We start from the raw sequence: 26,422 nt of genomic DNA, 5'->3' as shown, positions 1-26,422 counted from the left end.
TGCTTATTTGCCTAAAAGCAGAGCCTTCCAAAAGATCTCAGCTTTTTAAATTAGCTGTCATAAATCCCCTCCCCAGAGTAACTCTAATCTTGTCTTTGTGAAGGCAGCAGTTGACACCACACTCAGACATTATTATCACCATCATATCTTCAGGCTCTCCTCCAAGGGGCCCATTTACTTACCAAAAAGCCATCTGTTTTCCTATAAGTGCGCTTTCTCCCTCTGCCTTTCCGCTAGTAATTGATGTATATAGACGCCAAATTCCAACCACTTCTTTGAGTTACTCATAACTGAGTAACAAAGGACACTTGTTTTCACTCAGTACCATCTTCTGAGAGTTGCCTGAGCTGAAACTGATTTGTTGGTCTTTTCTTTTTCTAATCATTTAGGCAAAGGGCTGACAGTCGCATTTTTCATTGGTGGCAAGACCTCTGTTCTGTGCTTCATACAAATGAACACTTGAGAGAAGTGATCTTGTGCCACAGCAACCTTGATGAATTCGCAATGAAGATTCTTAATCAAGAACTAAGGCACCCAAACTGTAAACTACAAAAACTACTGTAAGTCTGGCATGAGAAAATGGAGTTATTCTACTCTTTCTTTATCCCACCTCCCACTCCTACTCATTAGGGAGAATTAGTAGTAAACAGAAATTAAAATCTACTGCATAAAATACTCTTAAGAACACCAACTATGGGAACGTCTGGAGTTGTGGGAGCATAAGTAACTTTTTCTGGGGAAAAACTGCACAGAGTGTAGAAGTGGTTGACCTGGTTTTTGAGGCTTGATTAGGAATTTTCTAGATAAAGAGGAACATAGAACTAAGGCATTCTACTCAGGTCAACAAAGCGTTTTCAAAGATAAGTTCTGTGTTTTCCCCACTCAATACAATGCACAGATGTTAAGTGTTTAGTTCATTAGGTTTTGACAGTTACATACACCTTTGTAACAAATACCCAAAACAAGATAGAGAATAATTCCCTCACCTCGTAAAGTTTCCATGTAGTCTTTATTTATGTCTCTCACTCTGTCCTGTCCTAAAGGCAACCACCTTCTGACCTCTGTGACTGTACATTAGCTTTGTCTGTTCTTGGATCTCATTTAGATTGATTCCTGTGTTCATCTTATTTTGCTCAACAAAAGGTTTTTTGAAATTCTTGTTATTGCATGTTTCAATCATTCATTTCTTTGATTAATGATTAGCATCCCCTTGTAATGATATACTCCAACTTGCTTACTCATTTTCTTGTTAATGGATCTCTAGATTATTTCCAGTTTATGGCTGTTATGAATAAGGCTTCTATGAATATTTTGTACCAACCTTTTTTATGACATGTTCTTATCTCTTGGGCTAATACCTAGGGATGGAATTGTTAGCTCATAGATGTATATTTAACTTTTTAAAAAATTCCCAACCAGTTCTTCAAAGTGCTTTTACCATTTTATAATCGTGCCTGCATCGTATATACATTCCAGCTACTCCTTATCCTTGCCAACATTTGCTGTTTCCTTTTCAAAATTTTTATATCTTCATTTTATTTTAGATACCCTACCACTTTTTAACATTTGCTTGTTCACATCTCTCTCTTGTCTGTCGGCTCCACCAGGAGCTGGAACCGATCCTATTTTTCTCTGTATTCAATGCCCATCAATGTGCCCAATGCCTGATTGGTGCTCAGTACTACGTAGTGAATGCTGAACAAATAATTGAGACTTGTTGTTTCCATTAGCACTGGAGATGAATTTCTTTTTTCGGGAAACAGGCTTCCCTTTAAATATTTCCCTTAGAATCTCAAGTAAGTAGATGAAGTCTGGTCTTGCATATATTTATAAATGTTGACATTTGCCCATATGTGATGATGAAGTAGTTAAGTCCTTTTCACTTACCTGCCTTCATCTCACCCACGGTGACCCTTCACTGGATGCCACCAACTCAGATCTCAACAACAGCTGATACTAGGGCTTCCCAGTTGGCGCCAGTGGTAAAGAACCTGCCTACCAATGCAGGAGATATGAGACATGGGTTTGATCCCTGGGTCGGGAAGATCCCGTAGAGGAGGGCATGGCAACCCATTCCAGTATTCTTGCCTGGAGAATCCCATGGACAGAGGAGCCTGCTGGGCTACAGTCCAAGGGGGTAGCAAAGAGTTAGACACAATGGAGGCGATGCAGCATGCAGTGTCTTCTCTGGGGTTAAATGGCTCCCTCTTTTAGAATGTGAGAGTCTTTTATGGGGGATAACACCATGCAGACGGCTCTCAGTCTTTCTTACCTTAGTGTCACCTTACTTACTCAAATCCCTTTTCCCTGACAAGGGGATTGTACTTTCAACTTAGGTTTAGTGAGTGCATTAGGCACCTTTACTATATGATGATACCTAGCAGTCTAAATGGGTATAAAGCTTTATTCTTTTGGTGTGCTTGGCTAGATGAGGGGTGAGGGTGAAGGGTGAGTGATCTGCAAAAGTGAAGGGAGATGATATCACAGAGGTTTCTGAACGGTTAGAAGTATGACTATACTGGGCATTTGGGGCCAGCAGTGGCACTGGAGGACCCAGTCTTAAGTCTCTGACAAAGTTAGGAGATGGAAATTTAAAAATTGGCCGATTTAACTTACTTCATATTTTGCTTTCTGCTGTCTCTCTCTCTACCTAACAAAGCCCATGAGATGACAGGAAATATTTTGAAAAAAAAATGTGTTTTGCTAATTATTCATATCAAATAGTTGATATTAACTGTGAACTCACGTTGGCTTATTTAAAGGATTAATGTTGTGAATTAATGTTGTAATACAGTATTTGGAATAGCCCCAATAATATTTGGTCATCGTTCCTGAGACTGAAGAGTTAAAAAAAAAACCCCTCTTCTGCTTTCCTTATGTTACACCTTCTTTTCCTTCAAGGTTGAAAAAAAAAATTGAGAGTATTGGTTGTCAGGATACAATGGACATCTAAGTCATAACCCAGTTTTTTTCCTAGGCAGCATGCTGAATCCTGAGCATATGATCTTGACCTGGAATATAAGAAACCTAGTGTCAGATAAGAGATGGTAGATATAGTTAGATAGTGTCTAAGAGCTGGGCTTGAAAAGAAAAGGATGTTGTAATCAGGGACAGAGATGATGATGTAATCTCTCCTGTGTGTTTTTTCTTCTGAAGGTTGAGATTTACTTCTTTCCCTGACGTTTGTCAGGGTATCTCTGGTTCTTTGACCCACAATCAGAATCTGATACATCTTGACCTGAAAGGGACTGATATAGGGGATGATGGAGTGAAGTCATTATGTGAAGCCTTGAAACACCCAGACTGTAAACTACAGAATCTAAGGTAAATCATGATTTTTGTGTGTGTGTGTTTATAACTGAGACTTTTGTCTGTCCAAATAGACTCTTACAGCCTGGACTTGCTATTCTTTGGGCTAACTTAAATTTACTTTCCTGATACGAAATAGCAGGGATTAGTAGATTCAGGCGTCTTTCCTCTCAGCAGGACCTACAACTCCTCCCACCTCCCCCACTGACGAACTCCATTGTATAATTCTCTGTGTCTCCATCTTCTAAGTCTGGGGGAAAAAATGGGAGCAGACCCAGAATTTGTAAGTTTTTCATATTTAAATGCAGGCATACTCACTGTATCTTTGAACTCTCACAGAAAAGAATGCACCAACAGTGGGTGGGGTGTGCGATGCTGTGGTGGCTAAATTTTTTTAACTTCATTTTGGATAATGAATCCCCTTACCTTATAATTGCAACACAGTGACCAGGTCAGAAAGTTGAGGAAGATCAGTACAGCAGCTGTCAAGGTACTTGCTAGCTTTCACACACTACTGACAGGCCTGACTTTCTTTACAAAAGTGAGAAGGTTAGCAGTCATACTTGGTCTCCACATTGTGTAACAGATTTCAAGAAAGATCTTATTTTCCAAGGAAAGGCACTTAAATCAACTTCTCACGAAAGAAAAACAACCAAAAAAGAAAAACAAAAAAATCATTACAGTAAGTTTTACCTTAGAAGTTTTTTAAATCCTTAGGTTCAGTTCAGGGGAGCAAGACTGAACCTTGATACATGAAGGGCCAAGGTAAGGCTGTATTTGTAGGGAGCAAATTATAATCTCTATGTGGACAAAAACAAGAGAAATCAACAGTAGGCAAAAATATCATTGGGATTTTTTTAAAGTCTCACCAGTTTTTACAGGATGAAATTCACAGGATATCTGCAAAGTTTTTGGTTAACTCTTGATCATGGGTAGAGTTCAGTTGTCAGCAGGCCAGCCTATGGTATTGGTTTTACCAACTACAAGGACATTTTAGGTCACGAAATTTCTCCTGTATCCAAGCATAAAACATATTAGCAGCAAAGGGTTGTTAAACAGAGGGAAAGATGTTTTCTTGTAGTGGGAGCCAAGAAAAATGCCTTGGCACCTGACAGGTCAGCAGGACTGATAAGATTCCTTTCATCAGTTGAGATTTGAATAAGGCATTCCACTGATGAACCTTGATGTAGGCCCAATTACTAGACTTTCAAATAGGAAACCATTTCTCCGAGTCAACTATTATAGGGCTGTTGCACCAGTGCATAGAATGTTTGGAGGCAGAAGTCATCAGAGCTTTGTGTATTGTCTAACACTATATTCTGTAGGACTGGATGTTCTCTCAGCGTGGGTGGCCACTGGGGAGTAATCAGTCTCATAAACATTTCATATCATGAAATGTTCCTAGGAAAAACTCCAGTTCTGTGTTTGCTTTAGGCCTCCTGTTATGAGAGTTAGAAACAGCTTGAGTGGCCACGATTGTCTAGTTTAGGCATAGATCATGCTGAGATTAACATTTAGAGTTGCATTTTGATGTTTTACTCTCCCTGCTGAATGTAGATGATGTGGGCAGCGAAAGCATTGATAAATTAGTGGGTCTCTGCCAGTCTGTTTCACCAAATATGATCCCCAATTGCTACAGGGACTTGGCAAATTTGGAAATAGTGTTTTAAAATGATTTAAATTGTAAAGAGACTCATATCAGCCCTTGCAAATGAACATATTGGAAAGGTACACACAATCACTAATTTTCATGTGAATATTTCACTCTGATATTTATCAAAGGTTTTCCCCCACAAGAGGAGAAAGATCTTGTCTCCCTGTCTTAATAACTTCTTCCACATTGTGATAACAGGGTAGCTCTTAAAATATGTTGAACACATGGGAGCGGGGATCTTGGACATGCATTTACTGCCTAATTGTGCCCAGAATCCTGTCTTAGTTTGCCTATACTCTGCTGTTGTGGTTACAAGCAAGGTGAGGGAGCAATCATTGGTTCCACCAAACAGCCACCTGAGGAATGCTAAAATGGTATAAATGCAAAACACCCGTTAGATCCTCAAAGGTTTTGAGTTAGAGGACTAACATTCTAGAAAGGGAGCATCTAAAATGGTTGCTAGAAGAAACTGACTAGTTGCCAGTTATAAACAGAAGGTACTTGAGAATGTCAAATATCCACAGTCTTGGCTCTATTATTAAGTAGAACAGAATACTTTATAATATTAATAGGTAGAGTGCATATGGTCCAGTAGAAATGTTTGCTTTTCCAGGATTGAGGAACTTGCAGTTTATTACAGTTGTTTACAGTCCTTAAGAGCGGAAAGCATAATGAGTCATGATAAACATGCACAGACTTTGGCAAAGTGAGGGTATACACTTTGAAACTAGAAGTTCTGCCATCTGCATAGGTGATACAGCAGGCAGAGACTTGACAACTGAACTACCAATCCTCTCTTCTCTCTTACAAAAATCTTTCATTCATCAGTTTTAATAAACCTTCGTATGTATATTTATACAGCTTCATAATCACCCCAAATAAGGTTTAAATGAAGTATCATTTAAACATTTAAGCCCTAACTTTTAAAAATGCAAATAATATGGGACATAAGACAATTCACTGATTTGGGGGAATTATTTGATCTATAAGGGAACTGTAAGATTTTGCTACTATAATTTGAGTAATATGAACAAGAAATGGTAACAGATTATTGTAAGAATGTAATTTATTTTCTGTCTTTGAAGTTTAACTTCTGTATACGTGTTTAGATAAGCACACATTACTAATTCTTAAAATGTTACATTACTCTGAGCCTCCAAAATCAATGAGTAGGTTTAGAAAATATATTTGACATTAAGGATAGTATAATCACTGTTACTACGAATTTAGCAAAAGTTTTATATCTCAAAGCTTAACCCAGATATCATGATGTTTATAATATTATCTGATTCTAAGATTTATAAAATTATAATTTTATAAAGATGTCATTTATTTAACTCATTTAAATTATACACACAGATTTACATTTATATTCTTTAAATATTAGCATAATCTATAAGATAACTGTAAGATATTTAAGTTCTTTTATTTAGATTTGTTAAAGAAATGGAAAACCTTATGTGATCTAAAAAACCATGTGTGCATTTTTATTTCTCACTTTCGTAAAATTAGGGAGAAGTCCCATAGACATTTTAAGTCTCAAATTTTGGACCAAATTTACTTATCCCATGATTTACCTTGCTTGTGGCTCAGACGGTAAAGTGTCTGTCTACAATGTGGGAGACCTGGGTTCAATCCCTGGGTTGGGAAGATTCCCTGGAAAAGGAAACGGCAACCCATTCCAGTACTCTTGCCTAGAAAATCCCATGCTTGGAGGAGGCTGGTGCAGGCTACTGTCCATGGGGTCGCAAAGAGTCGGACACGACTGAGCGACTTCACTTTCTTTCACTTTAGAACAGGCCCATGAAGCCTATCCCACTAATGTAAAGGCCCTTTCTCTTGTGAGCATCATTTCCCTGGCACCTGTGGTACATTCAGCCCCTATGTGGGTAACAGACAACTTCTGCAACCATTTTGCTTTGGCAAGAACTCCATTCTGCTTATCTCAATTTCTAGTTCATATCAGAAAACTCATCTCACACTCAGCAACAAAAAGAAATAACCTGCAAATTAAACACGCATTTTTAGAAAAGAAAAATACACTCAGACAGCTGTTCTGAGCTCCCCAAGAGTTCATGCTCTAGGACAGCAGGTCCTTCTCACTGAGGAATGGTGGCTTTCTTGGGTGATGCCTTTTGAGTGGCAGTTTTCTTACCATAATCCTGTAGCATAGGAGAGCTTAACTCCACTGGGTCTCAACTCATGAATGAAGCTGTAGCAGCTTCCATCAGATAAAATTCTACCCTGACCACCTCTTGAACTGAGATAACTTATTCTAGGAGCATAGATTCCTTCCTCTCAGTCCCACTGCCTAAGGACTATTTTATGAACCAGTGTCCCATGACAACTCATAAGAGCCACAGACAGCAATCAATAAGAACAACAAAAGAATAAAACTTATAATGTGTCTACCGTAAAGGGGCTTTGGAAGTTTTCAGCCAAGGGCCTCATTTTAGTGGCAACATTAAGAGACTGGTTCTCCAGCAAGACCTGAAAGTAAGTGAGTGCATCTTCTCTGTTTTGCTGGTTCATTATTTAGGAGTTAAGTATGGAGTCACAAACCTCAGCTCTCACCTTCCCTTTTGGTTGAGTCACTGGTGATTGATATTACATATTAATAATAAGACAGAGCCTTTAAACTCTAGAAAAAAATTATTTTTATTATCATAATGTGAGATGAGAGTACTGATAAATCTTTTTTCTGATTTAACAAAATTCTTTCAATATTTGTAACATTTAGGAATTCCAAAATATCAATTTGAGTATTGAAAGAAAGACATTATTACACAGGGCAATCAAAATTACAGACTTAAAAGCACTTAATGGTTGTTCTCACAAGACATAGCAACAATCAGTAAGGTTCAGGTACCCTATGAGATTCCCTTGTTATGACAAAACAATAAAACACAGCAAAAATATTCTTACAAAATATTTTCTGATCTATGATACCATCTGCTTTTCTTTGCAGATGCAAGGGAAAGAGGGATCATTTTCTTTTTATGAGGCTGATATTTCATTCATCAAGCATTAGGAGGTCCATAGCTGAAATTCTATTAATTGGCACAAAGAAAAGGGATTAAGAAACTCAAACTTATAATATGGAAAAGATAAGAGCAAAATAGATTATGAACAAAGGGACTCGAGGGCATGTACTCTTTATATCTCCAGTCAAAAGCATTTTTTAACGTTTCAGTACCACTTCTATTTCTTGATTCATAAATGAGCTACATTTTGTTTCATGTCCAGCAAATTATAGTGCCTGCTTTTAATTGGTAATTATTAGTTATTACTCTTCAGGGTTCCCCCTCATATGTATGCTTGATCAAATTCAACACGATTACAGCATTTAAAATACTCCATGTAAAGCAATACATTTAGTATACCTCTGTCATATAATTTCCAGTATGTTCATTTAATCTAGGATTACAAGGGCTAGATAGTCTACCTTTTGAACTCTTCTAAAACTTTCTATCATGGCAACACACATGATTGCAGCAATTATTTAGACTTAATTTTATAAATTTTTTAATCAGTGTATACTGCTAGTTTTTTGGTTTTGTTTTCTTAAACTCACCTTTCTCACTGTATAAAATCTTAATTTTGATTCTTACATGCATTCCCAAACATGAACCCCCTCCCACCTCCTCCCCATAACATCTTTCTGGGTCATCCCCATGCACCAGCCCCAAGCATGCTGCATCCTGCGTCAGACATAGACTGGCGATTCAATTCACATGATAGTATACATGTTAGAATGTCATTCTCCCAAATCATCCCACCTCTCCTCTCCCTCTGAGTCCAAAAGTCCGTTATACACATCTGTGTCTCTTTCCTGTCTTGCATACAGGGTCGTCATTGCCATCTTCCTAAATTCCATATATGTGTTAGTATACTGTATTGGTGTTTTTCTGGCTTACTTCACTCTGTATAATCGGCTCCAGTTTCATCCATCTCATCAGAACTGATTCAAATGAATTCTTTTAACGGCTGAGTAATACTCCATTGTGTATATGTACCACAATTTTAAACTAATGTTTCCATGCAGGGTGTGTGAATGATACATTTGCCAACTTCCTTTATATCCTTGGATTGCCTTCATAGATGAATGACAGCATATCTGGGTCTCAGGTCTCCACTCTGTTCTGCACAGAGAACTGACTTTTTTTGACTTAGCTACCTTACTTTCTAACATCTAGGTTTCTAAAGAGAAGTCTGAGAAGAATCTGCCACTTCAGCTGCACCTTCCCAGACTTTCTCACTAGTGTTCTCAGAATTTTTTAAAATTAGTTTTACATTTTGTTACTTTCGACCCTGATGCTAGGAAAGATTGAAGGCAGGAGGTGAAGGGGATGACAGAGGACCAGATGGTTGGATGGCGTTACTGACTCAATAGACATGAGTTTGAGCAAGCTTCAGGAGTTGGTGATGGACAGGCAAGGCTGGCATGCTTTAGTCCATGGGGTTTGCAAAGAGTCAGTCACAACAGAGCGACTGAGCAACTGAACTGAACTTTTGAACTGCTGGAAACCTTTGTGTTTTCCCTGTCAGAAATGATTTCTTTGAATTTTTAAAAATGACTTCAGGGCTCACTCTCTTGCATGTGCTGTCTCTGTGTCTCTCTTCAAAGAGCATCTGATAGTCTTGAGAGTCCCTTGGACTGCAAGGAGATCCAACCAGTCCATTCTAAAGGAGATCAGTCCTGGGTGTTCTTTGGAAGGACTGAAGCTGAAGCTGAAACTCCAATACTTTGGCCACCTCATGCGAAGAGCTGACTCATTGGAAAAGACCCCGATTCTGGGAGGGATTGGGGGCAGGAAGAAAAGGGGACGACAGAGGATGAGATGGTTGGATGGCATCACCGACTTGATGGAGATGAGTCTGAGTGAACTCCGGGAGTTGGTGATGGACAGGGAGGCCTGGCGTGCTGCGATTCATGGGGTCGCAAAGAGTCGGACATGACTGAGCGACTGAACTGAACTGAACTGAACTGATAGTCAATGGCTGTAGCTTTCTTCCTATATAATTCTTACTTTTCTAAGAATTACTATTGTCCTCTTAATCTTTTATCCTCTCCTTCTAGGGGAGTTTCTTAGATTTATTTATGTTGATTTTTCTCTATTATGTCAGATACAGATTTCAGTTCTCTGTTGTTTTTGTTTTCCTTTGTTTTTGTTTTTTTTGGTTGATTGAACCCATGTGAAGCATTCTCACTTCTGATGTGCTATTCTTGTTTCACAGAATCTGCATCGTCCTATACATTTAAAATGTAAAAGAAGCCTTTCTAAACATTTTCTTCTGTTTCCTAGTTTTGTTTTTTATACTTGTGCTTATTTTCTGTCCCTTAGTATAATGTATCTTTTTCTGTTAAGCCTTAATATTTTATCCACTCATCCCATAATATTGGAATATCTTTTCTGTCTGGAAGAGCTCTATCCATACATAGTTTATAAGATTTCCCTTGTTTCCCTAACTGCCTTGTTGGCTGCTGATACAATATCTTTTTGCATTAATCTACTCAGGATCCCATAATAAAATACCCAAAATAGCACAGACTGGCAAGCTTAGAAAACACAAATTTATTACAGTTCTGGAAGCTGGAAGGTCGAGATCAAATGCTGGCAGAGCTGGTTTCTGGTGAGGCCTCTCTCCCTTGCTTATAGATGGCTGCCTTCTTGTTTTGTCTTCACGTGGCCTTTTTGGGCATGTACTCACTCCTGGTGTCTCTTCCTCCTCTTATGAGGACACCAGTTCTATTGAATTAGGGAGTCTACTCCTATGACCTCATTAACCTTAATTACCTCCTTAGAGGCCCCTGGACAGGGAACATACAAATTTGGGGAGGGCAGTTCAGTCCATAACAACTTTTCAGAACAAGCTGAGGTTTTTCAGCTTTAGGTCATGTTCCAGGTCATCCACTAAGGACTAATTCTGGACCGAGGATGGAGCTGCTCCTGTTCAGCCTACCTCTCTGTACCCTGATTTTGATGTAGAGAACCAGTTCTCAAGGGACTCAAGTTGATAAGTCCCTGATTAAAGGGAATAAGTAGAACAAGTCCAAGTTCCAGGAATGCTACTGCCTGACGCTGCTTACAAATAGCTGATATTACTCTCAGCCATGTTTAAAGCCCAAGTTGTGTGTAAATACGAGTCTGTAAAAATAAGTGCTCTACGTGCACTTTAATTTTCTTGTTGTTTCCCTTCCTCTTTTAAGAAATACTTAATTTTATTTCTAATTTACTTCTTATTTTCACTAAGGACAAAGTTACTCAGAAAAACACAGATTGGCTGCCATGAATAAATGAAATCTTGACAGTAGTTTATGGTTGGTTCAGCTTTCACCCCTGGTTTCATGCCCATCTCAGTTCTGTTTCAGAAGTCGAAGTATGCAAGGATACAGCCATCCTTCTGTCTACCTTCTTCATGTTGTTGTTAAATTCCACCCCCCCCCCCCAAAAAAAACTTATTATTTGAAAATACTTTTCTGAATGCTTTCATACATTTTTTGTAGGGAATTGGGGAGGTAGGGATGGGAGAGACAAGCTTCCTCCCCTCCCCTTCCTAACTGTCTGTCAGAGCCCTGTGCTTTAGATAAATCACCCTCATTCTGTGTAGGGAAGCTGGGTTTCAGAACAGGTCCCGAAGACCGGGAAACCACACTCTGTGGCTGAGTGAGTTGGGGTTATAATTCTAAGAAGTGGTCATTTCTATTTTTCTGTATCGTTTTCCAGCTTGGAATCCTGCAACCTAACTACGGTTTGTTGTCTGAATATCTCTAAGGCTCTTGTGAGAAGCCAGAGCCTGTTGTCTCTGAATCTGTCAACTAATAATCTATTGGATGACGGAGTGAAGCTGTTGTGCGAGGGCTTAATGCATCCAAAGTGTAACCTGGAGAAACTGTCGTGAGTCTTTCTGTACTGTTTTCTACAGAGACATTTTGTTCAGTTTTGTTTTTTTTTAACTTATGAACTGAGTGGGTCTTGATATTAATTGGCTCATTTGTCAATCTTGGATGACCTCCTCCTTCTACCTCCTTCCCCCTTTCACTTGACTTTTAGACATTTCTTTTGTTTATGAGAGATGTCTTATTTTCATTCTTTTCCAGCCTTCTTCTCTGTCCTCTTGTATTTTGTTTCACCATACCTTGTCCATGGCTGCAATGGAATTCATGATTTAAGTAGGTTTGATGAGGTTGCTTCTATAGTAGAGATGTAGAGGTTGTTAGTACCAACTAACTTCCCTCTAAAAGGGGAGGGAAGCATGCACTTTGGGACTTGACTGACCCCTCTTCATCTGTATTTCTGCTTCAGCTTAGAAAGCTGTGGCCTCACAGTAGCTTGTTGTGAGGATCTGTCTTTGGTTCTCATCAGCAACAAAAGGCTGACACATTTATGCTTGGCGGACAACATCTTGGGAGATGGTGGAGTAAAGCTTATGAGCGAGGCCTTGAAACATCCACAGTGCATTCTACAGAGCCTAGTGTAAGTGTCTACTAGTTTTTAAAATATATATATTTTTATTTTTATTTACTTGGCCATGCTGGGTCTTAGTTGTGGCATTTGGGATCTTCAATCCTCATTGCAGCGTGTGAACTCTTAGTTGCAGCTTGTGGGATCTAGTTCCCTGACCAGGGATCAAACCCAGGCTCCCTGTGTTGGGAGTGCAGAGTCGTAGCCACTGGACCACTAGGGAAGTCCTAGTGCCTGCTAGTTTTCATCATTCCCATGTAATAACATTTTGAAATATATTTAAACTAGGAAAATATTTTGGACATATTATGTCCCTTGCTTTTTCCCTGTTGTCTACAATGATGAAGATGATGAGGGTGATGATATTAATAATTGCCATATATTGTGACCCTACTCTCTGCTGGGCCCTGTGCAAAATTTAACCTGCAGAGAAGTACCCGTTGGTGTCAAATTGGTCACCTGAGTTCTAAGTGCCTCCCTGAATAGGTGAGGATTGTGAGGCTTAGAAAGGTTATGCAACTTGCATAATGCTTACAAGAAAATGATGTATTTAGAACTAAAGTCCACCCATCCAACTCTATATTCTGGGCTCCAAACAGTTAAATATGTATCACTACCATTAAACAAAGACAGTATTCCATGGTATGGCTGGGTTATGATGTGACAGTACTGTTCATTGCTGTTAGGTAACATGAGAAGTGTGTGAGTTCATGTTGCTGCATAGGATGAGAGAAGACAACACTTCAAAACAATGATTTTGTTTGATTTTTGGTCAGCTCACAAGGCACCCACTTTTTGAGCTTTTTCACCTTTGCAATTTGCTTCAAATGCTGAATGACCATAGAATGGTCAACATTGGGCAACTTCTCATGTAGTTGTAAGAGGATCAGCTTCGATGACTGCCAGCCACTATGCTCCTCATCTTCAAGGCTCTTGTCACCTTTGCACAAACTTCTTGAACCACCACTGCACTGTACATTCATTAGCAGTTCCTGGGCCAAATGTGTTGTTGATGTTGTGAGTTGTCTCCGTTGTTTTATGATCCATTTTGAATTTAAATAAGAAAATTGCTCGAATGTGCTTTTTGACTAACATCAATTCCATAGTCTAAAATAAATATAAAATAACCAGCAATTAATAAGTCATTAGCAAAAAAACATAAAGTAAGAAAGGTGCATTAAAAAGATGTATAACATAATCACATTTATTTAAGAATGTATTCCAATATCAAATGGCAAATTTCAACAATGCAAAACCCGCAATTACTTTTGCACCAACCTATACAAGATTCTTTATCAATATTAATTAGTTGAAAATAACTTTAAAAATTATTTGTGTTGAACATCTTTTTAAATTTTTTGGTTTCTACTATTCTAGAAATTTCCTCTTACTAGGCTTAGCTTTCCCCTGATTTTTTTTTGTTATATCTATTATGGTTATTAATGTCACATATACATTATCACTATTATTTTTATATATTATAAATAACGTACCTGTTGTATTTCTAACTTTCTTTATGGTTATTTTTAGAATATAGAAGTTTAAAACTTTCGTGAAGTTGAATTATCTTCCCCTTCATGACTTAATAGAATTGTTTAATATATTAAAAAGAAGCCCACGTCTGTCATCTTTTTCATATTCATTATGGCTTGTAAAAGTCAGCCTTCCAGGCTCCTCTGTCCATGGAATTCTCCAGGCCAGAACGCTGGAGTGGGTAGCCATTCTCTTCTCTGGGGGATCTTCCCAACCCAAGGATCGAACACAGGTCTTCCACATTGCAAGTGGATTCTTTACCATTTGAGCCACCATGGCTTAATTTTTAACACTTATTCCAAATTAATTTTGTCATAAGATTTAAATTTACCTTGCCCTACATATTAGGGGACATTAAATGTCCCCTACATAAAGGACATTAACCCTAAATCATTTATGGCATAATGTATCTTTTCCGTTCTGATTGGAAATGCCGCATTTAATATGTACAGAAAGTCCTCATTTAATTATGATTCCGCCTATTCTACTCCATTTGCCTGCTCCTCTGCTCCACAGAGCTGCTTCTGTAATAGGATACTATATTTACGTACAATGTAGGGAAGTTAGCATGTTCTTTTTAGTAAGAAAAATTCTGAAGAACAAGAATCCAGTTTGAAGCCAAATTCGGCACAAACCTAAGGATCCCAAGTGAGACAGCCAAAGAGGCAATGAGGAAGGAGGGTATTTGATCTGAGATAGATGGAGGGTTGGCAAGAAGATAGGGGCTTAGAAACCTCTTCAAAGATGTACAAATCTAAGTAGCAGAGCAGTGATTCCATCTCTCCTCACACTGTCCACCCACAGGCTGAGGCACTGCCATTTCACCTCACTCAGCAGTGAATCTCTCTCAGCCTCTCTCCTGCACAACAAGAGCCTGAAGCATCTGGATCTGGGGTCAAACTGCCTACAAGACGATGGAGTAAAGCTTCTGTGTGATGCCTTTCGGCATCCAAGTTGCAGTCTTCAAGACCTGGAGTAGGTGCTCTGTGACCTTATTTTTGTGTAGCTTTACGTACTGGGAGGGCAGGGGAGATGGGAAAAGAATTCTGAGAGCAGAGTATCTGTCAGAGAGGAATACACACTAATTCTCTCTCATTCTGCATGAGAAAAGCTGGAGGAGTCTATTCATCAGATTTTTGTTAAACAATTACTACAGTAATTACAGTCAACTTCCCTCATTCCCTCGGTTAAGGAGGGTCAGAGACCTCAGTTTGAACTGTATGTAGCCATTTCATTGTTGCCTCAGTTGTGCTTCAGGGAGTCTGTTGTGTGTCTTCTACCTAAATCCAGGAAGCTGAATTGTGCTTTACTAGTTTTTCTTTCTTAAACTCAGGTTTATACTTAGGTCAACTTTGAAAGAAACTGGGAATGAAGTTTTTAAGAGTATCCAAGAATCCAATCATTCTTAAGCAGAAACCATTTTTAATTCCATTATAGTCTGTCTTACTCTGGGAGTGGGTACACAAACATTTGCATAATATGTGTATGTATAATTGTGATTACATGACTTTAAGGTTTCCTTTTTACGTGATCGTATTTCAGATAAATGTAGTATTTCATTTAAATACTTACATATAATTATCTATTTATTTTAATGGCTACATAATACATAGTATTTCATTAGGTAAATATTGTGGCTCAAGTGAAGCAAGATAAGAGATGTCACTTAGAAATCTCACTTCCCCACTAGGGCCTCCCATGGGACTAATAGCCTGGCTGAGTCATTAAGGGTCTAAGCCCAACACTGTTTTCCTAGAAACTGAAGATCGATGGGATACCTAGAAGTGTTTGGCCAGATTGGATTGACTTATGATAACCAAATTTTCAAATGAGTTTAATAGTTGATTGTGATTTCTATAAACCCTGAGGTGATTGAACTCTTGGATTCAATAAGTACCTGTACTTCCTCTGAGAAAATGTATATGATATGGGTTACGATGTGATTTTCTGGTTTCTTTTATTATTATTCACCTGGAAGACAGAAATTTACTTCATGGAGTTTATCATTAAATCCAGTGCCTTCATTTCAGCTACAGAGATATAATTTCTATGTGGCCTACGCACACAAGTTGTTTGCTTAGCCTGCATTTTTCTCCTAAGCATTGCTGTAAACACATAGACAAATTTGTGCCTTCTTAGCCACTTTCAAAGCCTCTGCAGGCATGCCTATTCTCTCAAGCAATCTTTACATCAGATATGAACTAGATGCTCAGGGAACTAACGGCTATCTCTAAGGTTACGCACTTGTCCTAAGGTAACTTACAAAGTACTGACAGCAGGGAAATAAATACAAAGCCAATTATAATAGATTTCATATGCTGTTATAAGGATGTGGCAAAAGTCCCAAGGAGCGAGGAATGAAACAGAGGAAACTTATTTAATTTAGGCTTGAAAGATAAAGAGGATTTTGTTATGTGCAGATACTCTAGGCAGAGAGAAAAGATGGGGAATGCAGGTAGATGTGATATATTTGGGGTAGGGTAAATGGATGTGTATGGTTGGAAAATAGGGTGGGGACAAAATACAGAAAGAGAAAGAAAGGCCAGATCGTGAATGCTCTTGAATGTCCTACAAAGGACTTGAAGGAAATCCCTTTTTGTATGTAGCTTGCTTCTTTCTTCTTTGGAAACAGTACTTTTAGATTCCTTAACTGCAGTTTAATTTCAAAAATATATTAGGAACCGAAGGCATAGAGATCTGTGGATTCCTCAGGAAAATTATATCCGATCCTTTTTTTTTTTTTGGCAGAGGTAGAAATAAGTGTTTATACCCTTGACTTGGGAAGCTTACTAGAAAACAACCTATTTGTGGGAGAGAGCAGTTTTACCTGTTGGTTTTTTCTTGCTTATTAAGCAATCCCATCTGTCTTTAGTGGTTTAACATTAGACCTTCCTGTGTCCATCCTAGGTTATAGATAGAAAAGGCTTAGGGAAAAAAAGGCTCACCTGGGCGTTCCTTCCAGGAATAAACTAATAAAGCCTCACAACTGAAAATCTCACTTCTCTTTTTTATTTCTCACAGATTGACGGGCTGTGTTCTCACTAGTGCATGTTGCCTGGATCTGGCTTCTGCTATTTTGAACAACCCAAACTTGCAGAGCCTGGACCTCGGGAACAATGACTTGCAGGACGATGGAGTGAAACTCCTGTTTGAGGCTTTGAGACATCCAAACTGCAATATTCAGAGGCTTGGGTGAGTTCGGTTTTCCTTAGGAAAATGATACCTATTTGGTGGCTTGTATACCTAGAAGAAATTTAGTATATGCAGAATGGGTGAAAAATTAATGGGGCTAGAAGGTAAATTATTCTCAAAAATGAAAATCTGAATTTCATATATATAAATCGGTGTATTACATGATTCTTAGCATAGAAGCCACACTTCACATTTCTTTGTGTCCCCCTTAGTGCTTTGGACACGGTATATATTAAGTAAATAGTGCTTAATTTAGGTCTTCTATGTTCTATTATCCTTCAGATATTCCATCTGTCCTTGAATTAATTTTTCTTAGTAAATCAAAGGTTTTACTAATCATTTTCTACCTGGAAAAATGCTGTCTGTGGTCTCAAGGAGCTTGTAATCTAACAAAATCTAATCCTATGTTCTGAGTACTTTTTATGTTGAATAATGTTTAAATTTTTATTTTCTCTAAATCTTGAATGGATTCGTATTGGCTAGTACATTTTTACTTACACAGCATAAATTATTGACCTCTGGGTCAAGAAATTTGCTCTACATGTGGAAAGCCTAGCCACTATGATATATCTTCCTGGCTCTTCTAAGAAAGTGTTGCTTTTTCTATGTTTCCATTGACAATTTACAAATACATACACACATACAAATACATATAAATTATATATACATATATATTTCACAATAATTATGATATTACTTTTGGGTCTGACTTTTAATTTTATTCTGCCTGTTTTAGCCAGTTACTGTTTAATGCATCCTGCCAGGAGAGTGGGGTCCTATCAGAGACAGAGGACTTGATTACTCAGATGATAGCCACATAAGCATTGGGCATGTTTGCTGGCAGTTTCCCTTGTGTCGCAGATCCCACAGGGTCAATGTATAGGACTCAGATGGATGCCTGCACAGGCAGTTGTTGCATTCCAGGAGAGGAACGTTGAGTTTGGGGGACCCATCATTTCATAGTAAGCAGTGAGTAAGCCTGCCCTTTGTCCTGGAGGGAGACATTTCTTTATCCCTCAAGGTTGCTCACTGCACACACATCCCAGGAAACGATCAGGTAGTGTTGTCAGGACCTTGCATTTTTGTCAGTGAAACATGTAGGAGGGTGACATAGCCATAGAAGAATGTCTCCCAACAATTTCCACCAATTTTTCTACACAACAGAAAAAGTTTTCTACAGAAGTCTTGGCTTCTGGTGAACTTTCGCACAGATATGCCACTCCAATGGCCACTCTGATTAGTCAGACCAGCAAAGGCTGGGACCAAATTTGTTCAGTTTGTCTCTATGCCATTTAATTAAGGTCACTATCAACAGGACTCCAAGCACAGGATGAGGCCAGTTTGTAGTATTGATTTAAAACATGCCCTAGGGGCCTGGGCTTTGCCAGCTGAGTAACAATAAAAGGAACAATGTGTCCAATTTTTAATTATAATTCAAGAAAGGGAATTTAGAATGACCTGCTGCTCCTGGTCTCATTAGCAATAAAGAAAGGAGGCAAAAGATGGGCCAGAAGCAATGCTTTCACCATTAAAGAGCCATTCAGTGGTCTACACTTTCCCACATGCAAACATATAACCTGAAGGTGCATAGGTGGCTCCAATGTGGGGTTTGTTGTTATATTTGATTTGGGTCACCATTGCCTTGCTTTGGTTGTATCGGGCAGGCAGTGCCGCTGAGGAGTTACAGCTGCTTTGTTTGCCATATGTGGCATAATCCAGGCTGTTCCAGCATTAAGAGAATCTTAGTGAATTTGCATTACCAGTTGCCCTGTGAAAGGGATCTTACATTTGGGGTCTGCCTTTGACGGCCACAGGCCTAACAGAATAGTTGAGGACCTGCCATGTCCATGTGAGATTTTCTGTTTTCATAGCATGTAGACAGGCATGACAACTGGGCAGTGGGTCCAGGTGCCAGCTGCTGCTTGACTCAAGCAAACCACGTAATTATTTGTCAGGTGGCAGTGTTGGATCCAGGGTGACAAGGAGAACCATGGTGGTTCTTCCCACTTCCTGAACCTCTCAGGTTCTAAGGTGTTCTTTCTCCAGGTATTAGTGCTGTTAGTCTTCCTCCCAGTCAGGAACTCGGTGTGTCCCATCCCAGTGTCTATAACTTCACTTCTTCTCTAATCATCCCCCACCAGCACCAGGCCTATAGTCCAGAGGGATAAGGCAGGAGAGGGACAAAAGCAATTTTACAGTTGAAACCTGTTGTATCCCACATTTTGGCTTGTTGGGGAGTTGTCCTTCATTGTACTCAACCAAACGATTGTTATTTTCACGAGCTATGGCCTTGTCAGTCCAAAAGAGAATCCAGGTATCTGATCTGAATTAAGTTTGAATCCCAAAGTCCTTTTTTGGCTGACCTGCCACCTGGAGGGTGTACCAGTCAGGGTCACCTGGAGTTGCTTTTAGGGAGAGAAAAGCATCATGCCCAAGAATGACCAGAATACAATCCTGAAACTTCAAAATACTTTTCTATAGAAGCTGCCATCCCTTTCATCTTAATCATTACCCAGGAGGTAGCCAAAGAGAGATGAGCTTTTCAGGGGATAGTCACAATTGGTGACTAAACTGCCCCTCTAAGGAATGTAGACCAGGAGTTAGTGAGGGGTATAGAGTCAGTAATCTTTCTTATTTAATTTTGAGGGGCAGTCCAGAGATATATATTATTTTTTTGCATATCTGAAAATATGTTAGTTTTCGATGAACCTGAATGAACACATTTGGTTGTCTTCATAATATTTTGGTTATCCTCTTAAGAGTTCTGAAGAGTCCACTGCCTGCTAGCATTGAATTTGGTTGTAGAAAAGTCTGAAATCAGTTGGTTCTTCCCCTTTAATATCCTTACTGTTCTAAAAAAAAATGGGGCGGGGGGACTATATATCCTCCGAATTTTTCCTTTAGCCTTTGTTGAATTTTCTTTAATAATACTTTTCTGGGGAAATGGTGTGCCATTTAAGTATGTAGATTGTGCTTTTTTTTTTTTTTTTTTTTGTGGCGGTAGGCATTCCTATCTTTAGTTTCTGCTTATCTATTTGACTTAATTTTTTTTTCAGAATTACTAATTATGCTTATGTTGGATCTCTCGTTTTTCTGTAATTATGCTTATGTTGGATCTCTCGTTTTTCTGTAATTATGGATAATTCTTTATCTATATTCTTTAATCTTTTAAAACTCACTCTTCTTTTGCTGGATCTTTCTAACTCATGCTACATATTCCTGTGTATTTTTAGCAGTTGTGACTTCTTTTAATGTGGCCTTCATTCGATAATTTTTTTCTTCTGTTACTTTTAAGCTCTGCCAAATCATATTTTAAACATTTTATTTATAAAATAAAGTATACAGAAAAGTAAATAAAACTAATGTTTTTTTAAAAAGGAAATATGTAACAATCATGGTCAGGTTCAGATATTGAATTTTCCCAGTAAACTAAACTCCCCTCAGTTATCCCTCCCAAATCACAACTTCTCTCCTGTTCAAGAAGTAAACATTATCTTGACTTTTATAGTAGTAATTTGTGTTTTCCACTATAGATTTATATAATATATGTAATCATAAACAATATATTTGAATTTTGCTTGATTTTGAACTTTCTATACAGGGAAATCATACTTTATGTATTCTTTTATGTTTTTTGCTTAATGTTATGATTGTAAGAGTCCTCTAGTTGTTTCATGTGGCTATTTTTACTCATTTTTATTGCTACGAAAGATTCCAATGAATGACCATACTACCAACTATTGCTAACCTGAAACACTGCCAGATATTTCTCTGGCAAAAATGGATTTATTCAGGATCAGCAGAGAATTGTAATTTGGGGTCTGCAACCATGATGAGCCATGTGCAAGTCTCTACATGGCAAGGAAAGGAGAACGTGTTTACAGAGAGGAAAACGAAGCTGGTGGGGCTATAGCAAACCAAGAGTCTGGCTTTTCACTGGCTGAGTCCTTGCCAGGAAAGAAGTCCTTGTTGGGCTGGGCTATCTTTGCAGGGTGTGAGAGCTCCCCCTTCTGGTCTCCCAACTCTATTTAGTTGAGGTTTGTGTTTATTATAGGTTTCTTCTGTGCTGTGCTGGGCTTAGTCGCTCAGTCTATTTAGCTGGTGGACTTTTGGATTGTTTTCTTTAATGATTAGTGCTGCTATAAGTATTTTAAAACATGAATTGTAAGACATGTGTTTACACATTTATCTCCAGTAAATAATGTCTGACTCTTTGCGACCCCATGGACTGTAGCCCACCAGGGTCCTCTGTCCATGGGATTCTCCAGGCAAGAATACTGGAATGGGTTGCCATTTCCTTCTCCACAGGATCTTCCTGACCTAGGGATCTAACTTGGGTCTCCTGCATTGCCAAAGGAGTTCAAAAGCTACCCACTCCAGTATTCTGGCCTGGAGAATTCCATGGACAGAGGACCCTGGTGGGCTACAGTCCATGGGGTAGCAAAGAGTCGGACATGACTGAGCAAGTTTCAATTTCACTTTCTTTACCACTAGCACCATCTGGGAAGCCCATTTTAATACATGGATTGTAAGACAGGTGTGTACACATTTATCTACAGTAAATAATTAGGAGTGGAATTATTATCGGGAATATCTCCAAGGATTACACCCATTATGCTACCACTGGCAGTGTGTAAGAGTTCTTGTTACTCTATTCTTGACAATTTTGTCAGACTTAATTTTTAAAATTCTAGCCAATCAAGTGTGATTTTAGCATAAGACTGTGTAGAACTGGAATTATTTCTTCCTTGAACTTGGCAGAAATTTCTGGTGAACTTCTGGCAAGTGATGTTAGCCATTTCATCTGAAACTTAAAACTTACTGGCAAGTGTCTGTTATTATCTGCTTAATTTCTAAGTCATATCTAGTGTTTAGATAGCCATGTTTCATTAATTACTATATTTCTCTATTTTTGTTGAGTTAATTTTGCCATTATTTTTCCTAAATTCTTGAGTTGGATGTTTATCTCATAAATATTTCCTTCTTTTCCAATAGACTTCATTAAGTCATTAAGTTCATCCTACAAATTTTGATATTATATGTGGTATTTTTGTTACTTTGAGTTTAAAATATTTAACATGATTTTTTTCTTCAACATATGGATTATTTTAAAGTGTACTACTTCATTTTCAAACATAAGAGTTTCTTATTATCTTCTTATATTTAACCTCTGGCACTGTAGTCTGAGAATACACTGTACATGATTTCAATGTTTAAAAAGTTGTTGACACTTGTTTCATGGCCCTTATATAGTCAGCTTTTAATGTGTGTTCCATAGTGCACTTGGAAAGATTATGAAGAGTTGTGGGTTGCAGTATTTTTTATCAGTTAAGATTGTTAGTTCTGTTTTTTAAATCATCTGGTATTTTTAATGATTTTTTCCAGATAATTCTATTATTGTGAAAAATATGTTAAAATCTCTGCTATAGTTATAGATCTGTGTATTTCACTTTGTAGTTCTGTTAGTTTTTATTTTCTATATTTGAGACTTCTATTAGTGACCACAAATTTAGAATGATTATTTCCTGATGAATTCTTGATAGTGTTTTATGTCTCTTAATGCTTTTATTCTTATAATGCTTTTATGTCTTATGTCTTATCTGCTTTTACCATAAGGTTTGTTTTGTGTGATATTTATGTACCTTGTGTCATAATTATTGGGACTGTTTCCCCACCACCTCTTCTTTATCCATTCATCTGTTGATGGACATCTAGGTTACGTCCATGTCTTGACTATTGTAAAAAGCGCAATTATGAATATAGGGGTGCATGTATCTTTTCAAATTATAATTTTCTCTGTATATATGCATGGGAACAGGATTACTGGATCATATGGTAATTCGATTTTTTAGTTTTCTGAGGAACCTCTCTACTCTTTTCCATAGTGGCTGTACCAATTTACATTCCCACCAACAATGTAGGAGGGTTCTCTTTTCTTCACACTCTCTCCAGCATCTATTATTTGTAGAGTTTTAAATGATGGCCATTCTTCTGTTGTCAGGTGGTACCTCATTGTAGTTTTGACTTGCATTTCCCTAACAATTAGCCATGTTGAGTATCTTTTCAGGTGCCTGTTGGCCATCTGTATGTCTTTGGAGAAACGTCCATTTAGGTCTTCTGCCATTTTTTGATTGGGTTGTCTTGTTGTTGTTGAGTTGTATGAGCGGTCCGTATATTTTGGAAATTAAGTCCTTGTTGGTCACATCATTTGCAAATATATTCTCCCATTCTGTATCTTGTCTTTATATATGTACATGCATATATATATACACATATACGTACATACATATCTATCTATCTATCTATAGTTTCCTTTGCTGTTAAGACCTTGTAAGTTTGATTAAGTTCCATTTGTTTATTTTTATTTGTATTGACTGAAGAGGTTGACCAAAAAAACAATTGGTACAATTTATGTCAAAGAATGTCTTGCCTGTGATCTCTTCTAGGAATTTTATGGTGTCTTGTCTTATATTTAAGTCTTTAAGCCATTTGAAGTTTATCTTTGAGTATAGTGTGAGGGCGTGTTCTAATCTCATTGATTTACATGTAGCTGTCCAACTATCCCAGCGTCACTTGCTGACGAGACCATTTTTTTCCCCCTATTTTATATTTTTGCCTCCTTTGTTGAAGATTAATTGATTCTAGGTGTGTGGATTTATTTCTGGGTTCTCTATTCTGTTCCATTGATCCAGTTCATGGTATTTTGTTATCCTTGTTTTATGCAAGGGCCCTGGTTGGTTGATTAGTTGGTTAATTTATCTCCATTAACTATGTCTTCTTTCCATTTATAGGCAGTTTGCCTAGTTTTTTTGAAATATGCCATAGAATTGTATTACCTTATAGAAGATGTAATGTTGCTTTGGGGGCTTCTCTGGTGTTTTTAGGTGTATACATTTTTTTTGCATAACTGGCATGGTGCCATTTATTTACCTTATCCACTCTCCATAATGTCTTTAACATATGACATTTTAAAAAATACTAAAAAAAATCTTTTTCATTGTGGTTTATCACAGGATATTGAATATATAGTTTTCTGTGCTACATAGTAGGTCCTTGTTGTTTATCCATGCTATATATAATAGTTTGCATCTGCTAGTCCCAAATTCCAAATCCAACCCTTCCCCACCTCCACTCCTCCTTGGCAACCACAAGATTGTTCTCTATGTCCAGAGTCTGTTTTATAGATAAGTTCACTTGTATCATATTTTAGATTCCATTTATAAGTGATATCATATGGTGTTTATCTGACTTCACAGTATGATAATCTCTAGGTCCATCTGTATTGTTGCAAATGGCATTATTTCATTCCTGTTACGGCTGAACAATATTCCACTGTATACATGTACCACATCTTCTTTATTCATTCCTCTGTCCATGGACATTTAGTTTGTTTCCCTGTGTTGTATGCTTGGACTTTTAATACTCAATATCGTATTTCTAAAATCTACTTATGTTGCTGTGTTTTTAAATCTAAGGATTCAGTTGCTTCAGTTTTCCTTGGTGTGCTTCCACATTTTATTTATTCCTGGACCATAATTATGAACCTGTAATTCATGATTAGGGAAGGGATATATTCAACCCCAAAACATCTAGAAATAATGAATATTATATACCTTGATTTTACCCTATTTGTGCTCATTTTTTGAGCTTCTGGAGTTACCCTACACTCCCAGATCACAGATCGCTTGTGTGCACGCTTTCTATCATGAGATAAAGTTCATTTATCTTTAGTCTGTCTTCCCTGCAGGTTGGAACACTGTGGTTTGACTTCTCTCTGTTGTCAGGATCTCTCTTCTACTCTTAGCAGCAACCAAAGCCTGATAAAAATAAGCCTGACAGTGAATACCATAGAGCATGAAGAAATTACGAAGTTAAGTGAAGCCTTGAGGTCTACTGAATGTAAACTACAGGTTCTAGGGTAAGTCTTCATTGGCTTCTCAGGGGAGAAGTTTCCTGGAATGAGGCATTTGGGGAGCCATTCATTAATGGCAAGCCTCAGCATCAACATGATTGTGAATCCTTGGGTATTTTCCAGGCCCTTATTTGTTTTTCTCACATAGAAGAGTGAATTTCAAGAGGTGCAATGTAGCGTAGTAGTTAAGAGCCGAGAACTCTAGAGCCAGACTCTCTGAGTTCGAACTCTGGCCCTGCCACTTACTAGATATTTGAACTTGTACTACTCCCCAAATTCTCTGTGTTTTGGTTTCCTTTGTCTGTAAAACTGATGAAATGACAATATTTACTTAGAGGTTTACTGTGAGCATGGATCACCTGAGTCCATACAGGCAGTGTTTAGAACAGTGACTAGCACATAATAAATAGTGTATCGTTGGCTGTTTTCATAATCATGAATAGAGCTATTTTGCTTGAATAGGAAAAGTCTCTTGACGGATCCTTTAAAAATCTTAATCTATTTTCCCTTTATCTTTTGTACTCTATTTTCCTTCAACTGCTATGTCTCTCAGTGTATCTCTTTCTCCTTACCTGCTGCCCAGCCATGTTAATATTCTCTATTAACAGGTTTTTTTCTTTCCTTGAAATAAATTCCCCAGAGAAAGTGAAGGGCTATGGGAGAATTGAGAGGTGTTTTTGTAGCAAGAAGAGGTGTTCCCTTGTATTCTCAGAGGCAAAGAGGCACTTGAAGAAACCCAGAAGCTGCTGGAAGCTGAGGGGAGTAGCAATCTACGCCTAGCTGTTAAGCAGTACTGTAATGATCATGAGGAAGAAGATGGTTCCTAGTGGCGGTGTTCCTGATTTGAAGAACCTGATGTCCTTCAACGAAGTAAAATTAAGGCCTCAGAGTGACAAGGTGGGGTGGGAGGCTCTTAGCTTTAGGTACTCCGTGCCCAGACATATAGCGTGTGATGTCTGTCAGATACGGGTTAGTCACTTCTCTGTAAAATGTCTGTTCTACTTCACATGGGAGTTAAGAGTCTATAATAAAATGGAAAACATAAAGCTCTGTGGAAAATATAACATGGTTTGAGTTGAATACAAAGTTTAAGGATTCAGATGTAAGAAGCCTGGAAATGAGACTGGAGAATGGGCCAGGGAGGATTATGTTAAAGCCCCCTATTTCCCTTTCCCTCCATTCCTGCTGCCGTGCCTCTCTTCACAGCCTCACCACCTGTGGCACATTTTACTGAATGCTCCGCTGTGTGTTCTTGGGACCAGTCGGGGCAAAACCACTTGGTGTTTTCTTAAAATGCAGATTTCTGAGCTCCATACCAGATTTATTGAATTAGATTACTGGGTGAGGTTCCCAGAC

The 26,422-nt window shown here is 38.2% G+C and overlaps 1 protein-coding gene across 1 annotated transcript in view; it reads left to right on the top strand.

The window, feature by feature from the left end:
- Positions 1–26,112, top strand: part of NLRP14 (NLR family pyrin domain containing 14) — a 42,370-nt gene extending 16,258 nt beyond the window's left edge. Inside the window, exons 5-12 of the mRNA XM_042233101.2 lie at positions 390–560; positions 3,157–3,324; positions 11,692–11,862; positions 12,271–12,441; positions 14,767–14,937; positions 16,984–17,154; positions 24,902–25,072; positions 25,779–26,112. Coding sequence (XP_042089035.1) covers positions 390–560; positions 3,157–3,324; positions 11,692–11,862; positions 12,271–12,441; positions 14,767–14,937; positions 16,984–17,154; positions 24,902–25,072; positions 25,779–25,893 — 1,309 coding nt within the window. The 3' untranslated portion in view covers positions 25,894–26,112. The remainder of the gene's footprint in view (positions 1–389; positions 561–3,156; positions 3,325–11,691; positions 11,863–12,270; positions 12,442–14,766; positions 14,938–16,983; positions 17,155–24,901; positions 25,073–25,778) is intronic.
- Positions 26,113–26,422: the final 310 nt, after the last annotated feature.

This window comes from Ovis aries, chromosome 15 (assembly GCF_016772045.2).
Source record: "Ovis aries strain OAR_USU_Benz2616 breed Rambouillet chromosome 15, ARS-UI_Ramb_v3.0, whole genome shotgun sequence".
Lineage (NCBI taxonomy): Eukaryota > Metazoa > Chordata > Mammalia > Artiodactyla > Bovidae > Ovis > Ovis aries.
The sequence above is the reverse complement of the archived record's forward strand: the minus strand, read 5'-3'. Positions and strand labels throughout refer to the sequence as shown.